The sequence below is a fragment of the Apis florea genome, unplaced genomic scaffold (assembly GCF_048593485.1).
Source record: "Apis florea isolate Af1SG1 unplaced genomic scaffold, ASM4859348v1 contig_3158_pilon, whole genome shotgun sequence".
Classification (NCBI taxonomy): domain Eukaryota; kingdom Metazoa; phylum Arthropoda; class Insecta; order Hymenoptera; family Apidae; genus Apis; species Apis florea.
The window spans coordinates 2,037,575-2,050,403 of record NW_028256713.1 but is presented as its reverse complement, the minus strand read 5'-3'; the positions used below and the strand labels follow the sequence as shown (position 1 = coordinate 2,050,403).

The 12,829-nt window shown below is 39.4% G+C and overlaps 1 protein-coding gene across 8 annotated transcripts in view; it reads left to right on the top strand.

The window, feature by feature from the left end:
• LOC100871677 (phosphatase and actin regulator 2) overlaps positions 1–12,829 on the top strand; it is a 310,790-nt gene that overhangs the window by 118,249 nt on the left and 179,712 nt on the right. For all 8 annotated transcript variants that reach the window (XM_086909573.1, XM_086909575.1, XM_086909578.1 and 5 more), the window contains 3 exons: positions 124–288; positions 429–527; positions 2,448–2,771. In XM_086909573.1, the coding sequence (XP_086765699.1) occupies positions 124–288; positions 429–527; positions 2,448–2,771 (588 nt within the window). The remainder of the gene's footprint in view (positions 1–123; positions 289–428; positions 528–2,447; positions 2,772–12,829) is intronic.

Genomic DNA, 12,829 nt, shown 5'->3' with positions numbered 1-12,829 from the left:
GGTGGTGTGCGACCGTTGATGAAGTTGCATCCCTTTGTTTTTTTTTTTTTTCTTTTTTACCAACAACCGCTTTTTTACATCGAGAGAATAATTAACCTCGTTACTCTGTCTCTCTTGTTGCAGCGAAAAAACAAAATGGGGCGGCATTGCGAACGAACAGTTTGGGCTCTGGGGCGCGGACACCACCCCTCGAGAGGAAAAGCAAGTTTTCAGCCCTCGGTAGACTCTTCAAACCCTGGAAATGGAAACGGAAAAAGAAATCGGATAAATTCGAGGCTGCCTCATTGTGTAAGTGATCTTACCTTTTTCTTTTCGCTATCGATCCGAATAGATTTTTTAAAAAAAAATAAGAAGCTAAAGAATGTGTTCGTGATGATTAATAAATCAAATGGCTTATCGATAAACCAGATTGTTTTTCGCGATTGCAGCGCTCGAGAGGAAAATCTCTGTACGAGCAAGCAGAGACGAGCTGGTACAGAAAGGAATCCTGTTGCCCGTCATAAGGTCCACGTCGTTTCCGGAAAATGGTGAGTTCCCTCGTATCACTCTTTATGGAAAACTTTCTGCAATATGAATGTCTCCTAAGACTCGTGCTAAAAACTCAACTTTTAAAACTCGACCTCGCAATTATCTTAAACTCCTCTTCAACCTCAACATTTCTACGTTTCCCTTATCTACTTTCGACGGGAGCATAAATCGGTTCCATAAAATCGAAATAACCGTGGAGAATAATCGCGAAAGTTTCCAATTTCGGGGAGGGGAATTGAATGGAGTTTTATCCGACATGGACGAATTCGCGAATTTCCGCGATGGGATCGTGTCTGGTCCAGTGGAAATTGTCCAGCCTCCGACTGATCAGGAAATAAGGGACCATGGTCTGCGGGTGGAAACGAGACGCGAGAATGACAAGACGAAGAACGTAATTAGATTTCGCGCCTCGTTATCGCACAGACGTGGGCTCAATTTCCGGAATCGTTGGACCGTGTGTGTTGTGTTTCGTTTCTCGAAAAAGAAGGAAGAAAAAAAAAAGAACATAATATAGATCCGTAGGAATTACTTTCAATCGGATCAATATTGGAAAATTTAAATTTAATTTTGCGTAATAAAAATGCCGTCGATGTTGTGCATTTGCTGTTGTTTTTACGATAAGAATGTGTTTCTTTTCGAAGAATCGTAGATTTTCGAGTTGAAATTTTTTAATCGATTTTAAAATTCAATCTTACCGTGAGATGATAATGACACGGTCGTTCTTACCGACGAGAGTGATAAGATAAATATTAAAGAGTTAAACAGGAAGAAAATATAATTTTTGGCAAGACGATATATGCTTCCAATTATATGTGATAAAGATCACTATTATGCGGTCACGTAGAATTTAACTTGGAAATTAGATTATGCGAATTCATAATTCAATATATTTCACGTATCGTAATTTAACGTTTCAAAATTTCCTTCCTCTATTTTTATCGTATTTATATTTGTTCGGTAAATATAATAGAATTAAAGTCTCGTTAATGATAGAGTATAAAATAGAAATACAATCAGTCAATTGTTTCATGAATAACGTACAAGTCGATCCAGAGCGTGTCTCTCTCGTTCAACTGATTAATAGATCCTCGCCACCCGTCGTCACAATGCTCGACGAACGCTCGTGTTTTCTGTGGGAGAAGTTGAGACAGATATTGATTTTCTTCAACAGCTTTCAACATTATTCATATTTCCTCCTCTTTGGAAAGCATTCTGAATTCGAAACACTGTGCGCGCGTTCCACGAGTTGAATAGACCGAAATCTCTAATTAATTACCATCCCCGAATAGGAATTGTTCCCGATAAAATTAGCATGTCAGGGGCAGAAGCTTTTATACGACTAAACAGTTGCTAACAGAACGACTAGACTAGACACGTTAATGAATTATCGATTACGTTCCATATTAATCATCAATGTATACATACATCTCGTGATTGGGGGTGTGAAAAATGATCCTTTCATTCTTTCACAATACTTGTCGACCAATCGATTTTCAAGATAATTCAAAATTTCAACGATACAAAAGTACAAATTCGAAAGAATTCCACATCCACCTAATAAACATTCCACCTAAATTCTTCCTATCGATCATCCCTCACCTTACCACGCTCTCGCTCCATCAATCCATCACCACTATCCTCCTCGTCCAAAAGCAAACAGCAAACCGGCCCCATCTCCCAAACGCGACGCAACCCAAATAATTGAACTCTCTCTCTCTCTCTCTCTGCCCCTTACTCTTCATCCTTCTTCGAACCTCCCCCTCTTCCCCCACCCTCTCCAAATCGGATATAACGGTCTACACCCGGTGCAGCCCCTCCGAAATCCATCCGCGTGGACTAGCAGACGCATCCGTAGAACTGTTCCAGACACCCAAGCCCGTGTTCATTAATATTCCACCTAACTGTTCACCCGTTTCCAGAGACGGGTGGCGACTCGCCGGACAGCCAGAAGCCGCCGACGCCGCAACAAACGCCCCAGCAACAGCAGCAGCAACAGCAGCAGCAACCGAGCATTGGAGGGATCGGTGGCGGCGGGGGTGGCTGCACCCCTGCAGCAACACCCACGTCGGCCGTGGGCACTGTGCAGCAATCCCAACAATCCCAGCAAGTAGCATCGGCCACGCCGACCCCCACGACTGCCAATCCGCATTCTACAGGACCGCCCAGCAATCAACCCTCGCCTCATCCCTCGCCCCTTTATCCGGGGATACCGCAGCCTGGCCAGCCCAACGGCAACACGCAAGGTAAGATGCTAATTTCGATATGATCGGATATGGGGGTGGATACGTGCTTCGAGTATCGGGTACGCGAAAAGGGACGGTTCGATTCAAGGATAACGACGAGGAGGATGAAGAGGAGGATTTAGAGATTTTTCTTTTCTCTCTTTTTTTTTTTTTTCTAAGTTGGCTTAAGGTTTTTTTTTTAGGGTTTTTTAAGGTTTAAAATGAGAGGAGATGCGAGGAGATCCTCGAAGTAGTTCGATTTAGGGGTGGGGATGTGGAGGATGACGAAGAGTTAGGTTTGAGTTTTAGCTTTTAGAGAGTTCTGCACATTTTAATTAAGTTTATTCGGTAAGAATTTTTAAAGAAATTTATAAGTATTGAAGCAGATACTAAAAAGAAGGAATATGCAATTTTCGTGAATTCGGTTCACGAAATATCGATCACCAATCAAGTGTTTTTAATCGTTCCCAATCAAAATTCTATTTTCCAATTTCGACGACGTCAATTCTCACGTGCACTTGTATTCCGCAAACATTTATTTTCCACACACTCGGATACACGCGTTTCAGCACAAATATTCGCGCATTAGTCGGCGGACATTGGCAAACGTTTGACGAATACCAAGCTTTGCTCGCCCGATGATCGATACCACCCAGTGTTTGATGTTTGGTTTGACGAGAGGTTCGATTGGCTGTAGCAGGTTCGTGATGGTTTTATGAGCCGAGTTTGGAGTTGATGATGTTCGAGACGTGGCTGAGCGATTGAGGGAGAGGAGGGGGGAGAGTTGGTAGCGCGGCAGAGGGGGTTGTTTAGGAGTCGCTTGAGAATTGGACGGAGAGATTGTTCGTTGAAGGGATGTGTTTAATTCAGGTGGATTTCGATTTCGGTTTAATTCAACAGGTGATGAATAAGCGAATAATCGAAGAAATAATTAATTTTCTTGTATTAATATCGTATATAAAACGATAAATCCTATTTTGTTGCGCGATAAATTACATGAATCACGAATATTAAATATCGAGCAATTTTAATTTCGAAATTAAAATTTCTTAACGAGGGGACGCAACAAGGGTGATTGCAAAAGAGACGAGGGAAATTATAGTCTCGTCCCCATAGCGTATATAACACGCACAATGGATTGAGCGCAGGCGTTGACCTAATTACCGGGAGAATCGCGTGCTAGAGGCTACATTAATGGACATACCAAGTACGATACTATGTCCTGCTGCATGACGGCCACTTAAATATCTAATGGTATCTTCGCCTCGTATATCCGAATCATGCAATAATTGGCTACGTTAAATGATTCTCGTTCGATCAATGACGAACGTCTTACGTGTTTCTGCAAAGGGATGCATATATTCCGCGATTTGTAAGTGGAGAGATTAAAAAGAAGAAGAAGGAGGAGGAAGAGAAACATACCTCGAAAACATTCCTCCAAAAGAATTACATTAGATTTTGCTCGAAAAGCAAGCCATTCGTATTTCCGAGTATTAATCTTATTAAGCTGGATTTTCACAGTGCTCGTTATTTCAACTTAACCGATTCTCCAGATTTTAAATTCTGTGAATACTTTCAGAACTTAACTTTGCCTCTTCGACAATTTTCTTTTTCTTTTGTTGTATACAAACGTTTATACAAATTATTATAAATATTGTGTCTTATGTTGGTCACAAGAATTAACTATTACAACACCTTTATCCCAACACGTTTATTATATCTTTTGTTCGTAAGAAGAAGAAATTAGCCTATAATTCACGGCGTTTCAAAATCTTTCGAAAAGGGATACGCGAAATTTTAAATTTCCGAATTTGTTCCAACAAGGGTCGAAACGAGCGACACCCCATCTTCGACATCCCTCGTATCGAGTTCACAAATCCGGCGGATCCCCGATCTTCCACCCCTTTCGCCCCATATCTGATCATCGTCCAACAAACAATCCTATCCTGTTTCCTTTGTGGTCTAAAGGGAAACCTCGTTAGAGCTCGTACGAGGCAATACGATATCTCCGCTGTACGATTCCACCCGATTTCCCAATTTCCTCCAAAATTTCCAAAATTTCTCCGCGTCGTCCCCTTTCGTCGTCGGCGCGCAACCTGTTGCGATTCGTGAATTTATTCCGTCGCGGTTCACCGCGCGTGTGTACACTCGACTCCTTTGATCCGTCCACGCTCGCTCGAAGAAAGTCGCCTCGAGACTCGGCCGGATCGAGAGCCGACCAATTTGCGCACGTGACGCGACGATTTGGTTAGCCTGCTGCGTAGCCGTTCTTCGTTTCCGGGTGAAACGAGACATTCGCAACGAGTCTTTAATGTCGCGGGAAAGCGGATTTTCTCTTTGAGAATCCGTGCGCCTCTGGCTTCTGAAATCTTTTTTCTCTCTCTCGTTTTTTTTTTTTTTTTATTCTTTGCGGTTGCGTACGCTGAATCTTCAAAAGTTGGAGATTCTCTGTTTTTTTCGTGATAAAGCAATTCTTTTTCCTCTCTTTCGAGTTTGCATTTTACCTTTGTTCGAGTTTTCCTTTTATATTTAATGCAGGGTATGGATGACGGTACATTTGGCATCGTCGTTAATCTCCGTAGATTATTAAATTTCCTTCGTCGTTCGAAAATTTCAATCCAATCGAATCTTTATTATACACTCAGTCGTACAGTCGAATTCAATAAAATCTAGCAGTGGATGGATAACGACGTGTAATATCAGCAAATATCAATTGTAAAAGTATCGTTCCAAAGTGAAATATTTATCTACGATCCGTTCTTTTCCTTCAAACCAAAGGCGACCAAAGAGTGAAAGAAATTCCTCCTCGAGTGAAAAAAATCTCTCAGACGAAAGCCTCGTTGAAGGAAAATACCATCCTCTGCCCCGAAATTTGAACAAAAATCCGCGGCATCGATCCACCGCGTCGAACAGACGTCTCTGCAAGGCCCATTTCGGATCATCGTATCGCTTCTCGAACACGGAAAAGACGAAGAAGAAGCACAACCGCCCGGGGGTGGACGAGGTAAGAAGGATGAGAAAGAAGAAGAAGAAGGGAGGGAGGTGAATTAAGCGGTCGTGATGGAGGGTGTGGGGCGGAAAAGGGTGCAAACAGAGGATAAAACGTGGTACAGACGGGGAGGGGGAGGCTGGGTTACCGTATGCTCCTCGGCTGTCTCTGTGGCGGAAGAGAACCATGGAAGGCAACGACGATCGATACGCTTCTCTGCGTACATTGCGAGCTGAACAGCCTACTACCGCCTCCTACCCCCTCTCTGTTTATTTTTATCCTCTCTCCCTGTTTTTCTTTTTTCTCTCTTTCTCTCTCCCTCCACTTTTCCCCTCGTCGTGCGTTCGCGTATATTCAGAGAGAATCGAAAAGAAAAGAAAAAAAGGAAAAAGGAAAAAATGCAACTGAAACGCGACCTCGTTAGATAGATACGGATCTCTCACTCTGTAAGATGAGATTTTTAGAACCGTGCGAATCCGCTTGGAGGATTTCCGAGTGATTTCGATGCGAATCTTGAGTCGAGACGAGCAGCTCTTAGAACGAGGAATCCAGAAGAATTTTTTCTTTTTTTTTTTTTTATCTTATATCGTTTGTTTGAAATTTATCTTTTTGTTCGAGATGATTTTGATCTTAGTCAAAACAGTCCGCATTTCTTCATTTCTAATAGTTCATTACATTTGAATCGATGCGCTCGGTGGATTAAAGAAAATTTCCAAAAATAGCCAATTTTTATATCCGCGATCCTCTCTTAAACTCTTACGAGAACTCAATACGGTTGTGTAAAATCCATCCAGCCATCCAACTACAATCTGCCGAGATCCCTCAATATCTCTCTCAATCTGTAAGAAAATCTCACGGACGAATGGAGAACGAATCGGGGAAGAAACGTTCACACAAAGTCGTCGCACAAAGGATTCGTCCTAAAGTCGAGAGAATCATCCCTGCCCCTTTCCTCCTTTCCCTCGATGAATACAAGGGCCTTGGTACAAGGGAGAGTATTTTGGAAAGTATCATCGGGGTCACACAGTTAACGAGACTCCGTGCGGACACATTGTGTGCACTCGATGGGTCTTTGGGTTAAGGAGATCGTTCGAAGGAGGTGATGAGAACGGGGTGACATTCCGCTTACCGGTGAATCTGTGGAACGTTTATCGCGTCGTTTAGGGATGGTTGTTTGAAGAAGATGTTTGTTATTCCGTGCAATCGAGCGTTCGTGTTCTTTGGCGGGAGGGCATTCGAGGACGGCAAATCTCGGGGGTTGAAGATGAATTAATGCGGATCTCGAAATGGAGAGATCACACTGATACCTTAATTAGTTCGTTCGTTCGTTCGTCTTATTTATTTCCATTTGAATTCCAAATTTGGTCATCTTTGCAAGATTGTATTGTTATTATTTCTTTTTATAAATTTAATGGAAAATTTGCTTAAGTTTATTAAGAAGTTGTATTTTGAAATTGTAGCAGAGGGAAGCAAGTAATGTTTTCTCGAAGGATTATCCCCCTTTTGTTTGCGCTTTCTTTTTAATTAACGTTCCTGACGATGGGCGGTGAACGTATTATTAGAGCGTGGAATTGAAACACAAATATGGAGGAAACTTCTGTTGACGTAATTTTCATTGAAACTCGGCCGAACGATTACGAAAATCCCTAATCCCCCGAGTTATTATTAATATCAATCGTGCCTTGCATTCAATTATACCCGTCTCGTTTCAATTATCTTCCGGATCTTTAATCCGAGATCTGTCTAAAATGAATCTACATTCTTTTCTTTTTCCAACACTTGTAGCCCTTTTTTGCAGTTCCAAAGATATGTCGATTCTTCTTAGAATTTATCATGAAAAAATTTTCATCATACGTAACAAGATTAATTTAAAACTATTTAATGAACCAAAAAAGTTCATCGTCTCATAAACTTATCCCTATTTCCACCATTCCTCGATCTTCTTCAAAAGACAGATCTTCGAATATATTAACACGTCAGAGGTAACATTCCCCTCCTCGAGATCCGCGAGAAGAAATTCAACGAAAGAGGTCGTCGCCTCGGCTTGCATATTTCAGCGCTCGTTGTTTTCTCTCGCAGCGCGAGAAAGGCTCGGGTGGTGGTGGACGAAAAGGGGTGGCTGGTCGATATCGGCGCGGCCCCCTAAAAACTTGGAGCATCGTGGTGGTCGGATCGACGACCGGGATTCAAGCGGGAATTCGTTTGATCGGTCGACCCTGTCCCGCGACACGTGAATAATTAAAATAATTAGCCCTGGGGGAGGTTAGCTTTCTTTACCTCGCAGCTAACCCCGATCAATTCATCCTTGGCGGGTAATTGAACCTGAAATTGAACACGAGTACGGTTCGCCTATATATGCGAGCGTTTATCAATACCCGTTTCTTTCGGCTCGAACGAGGGGCTGTTCAACCCTCTTTGAACCGCTCGCAGCTGTCTCGAAAGGAACGGGTGATTAACGAGCGCAATTTCGCGCTGCTCGCGTGTTTTACCTTGCCTCGGATGGATGTTGATGTTGTTTCTTGAGTAATGGCCAGGATTTTTGCTCCGGGAAAAGAGAAAGGTGGCTCGCTGGTTTTGGAAAACTGATTGTTCGGGGGAGGTTTAAAGTTTAAAAGAAATTTTGATTTCTTTCTCTTGCGGGGAGGGCGTGCGTTTGACGTGTCGTTGTTCACTTTTCATAGGAGATACTTAAAGATTTTTTGTATTGCGATTAAAGATCAATGAATTATACATGAATTGTAAATAATACGTAGTAGAAAGATTTTTAATCGAGGTGGAGAAATAATAAATTAGCTTGGATGTTTATGCGAAAATATCGAAGGTGTAATCTCCATTTCCGCACAAATTTAATTTCACATAAAAATTCGTATTCCAATTACGAGATACAGAGTTTAAAGTTTCGTTTAATGCTTTTTTAATTAATACTTCTCGTGGTATAATAATATTTAATATCATGTAATAAAGGTAAAAATTTTAACGAGCAGAGGCAGCCGAAAATTCTCAGTTCACGTTCGAAGAAAAGTTAAATATCCACTTTTGATATTAAGTCCGCGAATCCTCTTACGTGATACCTGTTTCCCTGTTACCAGACGCGATATCAATTATCCTGCCAACCACGTAAAACCGTGGCCTAAAATATTTTTCACTTCAATTTTCGACGTATGGAGCAGCGACTCGTTGGACTGAAATCGATATTCCAAGACTCGTCGATAAAGTGTATATATATTATATATATCGTACAAATGCCAGACATAAAATCTCGAGGGATGAAAATACAACACGATAAATTAATATTTTATTTTAACGGGATGGAAAATTTTGATTAATTTTAGCCCCTTCGTGTTATCATTTTGGAATGATAAATATTATACGGTTAATAATTTTTCAAAGTCTTTATCGATTTAAAATAATTCTTCAAGTTTCGCGCGAGTTGAAAGAAGGAAGAAAAAATAATTCGGCATTTCAAGAAACCAATTTTCAAAGTCTAGAAACAAAATGTCTAAATTTATATAAATAGTAAAAAGTATCTGCTATTCTATCCTTTAAATTGTTACATTCCATCTGTTTATATGAGATCACACTCGTCTCTAAAATACAAATCCGTCTCGTTGATGATGAACGCGATGCGACGAAGTGAAGTTTGGACGGATTAAGTTGACTCAGCGATCTCACCTTACGGCCATGACCTACGAGCCACCGCTAAATTTCCACCAGATTTTCCTCGTTGAATTCCAGTTCCCCGTGGTGTCGCGACGCATTCATTTTAATGGAGTAATTCCGTGGGATGAGAGACGTGGTCAGTGTCGCCACGACTGAATTGTCGTTTCTGATGCCACGTCGCTCCATTGTCCCTCTACGACCGCATCTTGTGCAGGGACAACGAAAACGTTGAATTTCAACCGATTAGAAGCCGAATACGATCGAGGTAGATTTAGATTAAATTTCTAGATATGATTTATCTTTGGATTTGTTTCGATTGTTATTTCGTCGTTTAATATTCAATCTATTCCTATTATTGATCGTTTTTACAAAATGAATTGTAAAAACTCTTGGGAAAATTTTTGGGGAAATTTGTTCAATGCTGGAAACTTGTTAAAAATTCTATAATAATTATAAAATCATTTTCGATACTAAATGTTTGCTACACTAATAATAAATTTGATCGATTATTTAATATTTAATTGAAAGGATTGGATATTTTTACGATTAATAATTTCAATATGTAATATTAAATTGTGAAAAATTTCTAATTTTTCCTCTCCAAAGTATTGACTAACGATTCTTTTAAAACAACTCCAAATCGAACTCCGAGCCACGAGTAGTGCAACAACATCGATCCCGTTGTCTCTCGATTTACAGAACCACTTCATTCCAGAGTGGGTATCTGTGAATATAGCTGCGGAGATCGACAAGCACCATCGTTCGCGGTTCGTTCGATCTTTATCTCCAATCTTCGAATTGGAACGAGCAAAAAAAAAAGGAGAGATATATATATAAAAGAGAAAAAGAGAATAAAAAGATAAAATTGTCAGTGCGTTCAGAACAGAATCGAGGTTATCAGTCTGCCGTTACAATACCGTTACCTCGCTAAATTAACGCCACAAAAAATAAACGAACGTAACTGCGATCGAATCGGTAGAGCTCTTTGTCTTCTTGTATTTTGTTTCAAGAAGGAAAAAATAAAAAAATTTTCTCGATCTAAAATTGAGAATTTGATGCTCTTTTTTTAATGAAATTGAACGTTTTGAATTTTCGTAATTGCGTTGAATTAGTAGATAGAATTACGCGTGTGATGATTCGGTAATTTTTTTGAAAATTTTAGGTGCGCGGAAAATATAAAAGAGGCATTTTATTCTCACGAGTCGATTCACTGATAATTGGAATATTTTAAGCACACAGTGCATATTTGTACATCGTGTTTCGATATCGATTTTTACGTTAAATATATCGTGCTCCAATTTTTCGTTAATTTTGATTTATTAATATTTAATAAAAATGTCCGTTCTCTACCCTAGTTATTAGCATTTCTCTTCCATAAAGAAGGATAAGAGAGTTTCTGAGTTGAAGTTTTTTTTTTTTCTTTTTTATATATTAAGATACTTTTAAACATTCCTACATGTTTATGAATTATTCACAGCGATGCTTGGGTATGTTCTATATCTGTTAGAGGGAACCACTACGCAAAAGAATAGTTGTAACTCGTCCGTTACCTTTGGATTATTAAACAGGGAGGGGAAAACTCGTGACCGGCACGTTAAGTGTTGAGCAAACGTCAAATGAACTCCATTTTCGCGGAAATATATTTTCCTTGTAGAGCTAAACTTCGTTTCATTATAAATACAATTATCTTACTCCGCAAAATCTACATCCACTAGGTTTACTAGGAGTGTTTACAAGAATTAATTTCATTCAACACTTTGTTGTTCAGTCATTTTCTCAAAAAAAAAAAAAACTCGTATTATCATTTATTATAATTTTTATCAATTTCATATTTTTTAACCTGAACTCATTCCAGATTATTTATAGATTATTACCAGGAAGAGTTTTTATACACCACAAGAAGCGATTTCATCATTTATTATACTTTAACATTTAAACTCATTCGTGCACTTCCGAAGCATTGTGGAAGATCGTAAGAAAAGATTTACTTGCGCACAATCCATTTTTATTAATCCATTTGTATAATAACCTCTTTCGAACACTTCTAAAATTATTACAGTCTATTAATCTTATCACTTTCATCGATCCTCACTCTCGCATTCCTCACTCTCGAAACACTCACGCCACTTAATCGCATCTATTTCCCTCGACGAAAGTCGACCGCCATTACCGATTACTCGACAAAACCGCCACCCACGAGATCTGCGGTTCTCGGCCTCGAGATTCGTCTCGCTTCGGATCCGCGCCGTGGCTGAAGTGCATTTCTGATGATGACCAAAGCGGAATCGATTCCAAGTTCCAACGATTGTTCGCCCGAAGGAAGTGAAACTTTGCCACCCCTTGGCGAGGTCCCCCTCGATTTCCTCCACGTTTTAACCACACCAGATCCTCGTCTCGGTTGCATATGCTCGCGATATTTCGCTGAAAATACCCTATAAAACTCGATCCTCCTTCTCTCGAATTAAAGTTTTTTCTTTCGTCAAATCGTTCGTAAAGTGAAATGATTTGATAACGATAACGATAATGATGAGTTGTTTGAAATATCTTATAAAACGTGATCCTCTCGAAATTCGACGTCGAATTAAAAGAAAGAAATTTATTTTTTTTCGTCAAATCGTTCGTAAAGTGAAATGATTTGATGATGATGAGTATTGAATTAATAAAACGGGGAAAAGGAATTTTCTTCTTTTCGTTCTTTCACGTGGATTTTTGAATTAAAATTTGCTAAAGTGTTATAATTTTGATGTTTGGAGAGGGATTAGTATTGGAATACTTCTGATCATAGATAGACTTGTTCCCCTTACATTTCTTCTTTTTTCTTTTTTTTTTTAATTCAATTTCATTTTCAAATATCTTAACCATTATAATTTTGGAAATTAGAATCTCTTTATGAAATTTGCTCTTTCATTTTGATCAGTGATGCGATTAAAACACGGAATTTGCAAATTCATCAGACAGAAATCGCCTCGTGTTAGGTTCCCCAAGCCCATAAATCAATCTTCCTAATGATACTGTACTCGTGTCTTTTATATCGTAACTTGCCCTTTACAAACTGACTTTTGACAAACCCTCTGAACAAACTCTTGAACCTCGCATTTCCTGTGTTCGTTACTTCGAAGAATCTAATATATACTTTCAATCCCTATTACTTCATTATCTTCAAGAATTGTAATCTCTTGTCTCGAAAAATTTTTAATGATATACGTTAATTAATCGCAATCTAAACTTCCAAACGTTGTGTTCCAAATTCTTTTTCCACTATATCAAATATTTTCCCAAATTTCTATTTTCAAAACAAAATATCCTTTTCAAAAGAAATCTCGAATTCGTCTCGAAAAATTCTTCAACTAAAGAAATTTCAATATTAAAAATTGCTCTGGCTAACCGTCTCGATAAATCCTTTTCAACGAGCTCATAACATGGAGATTGA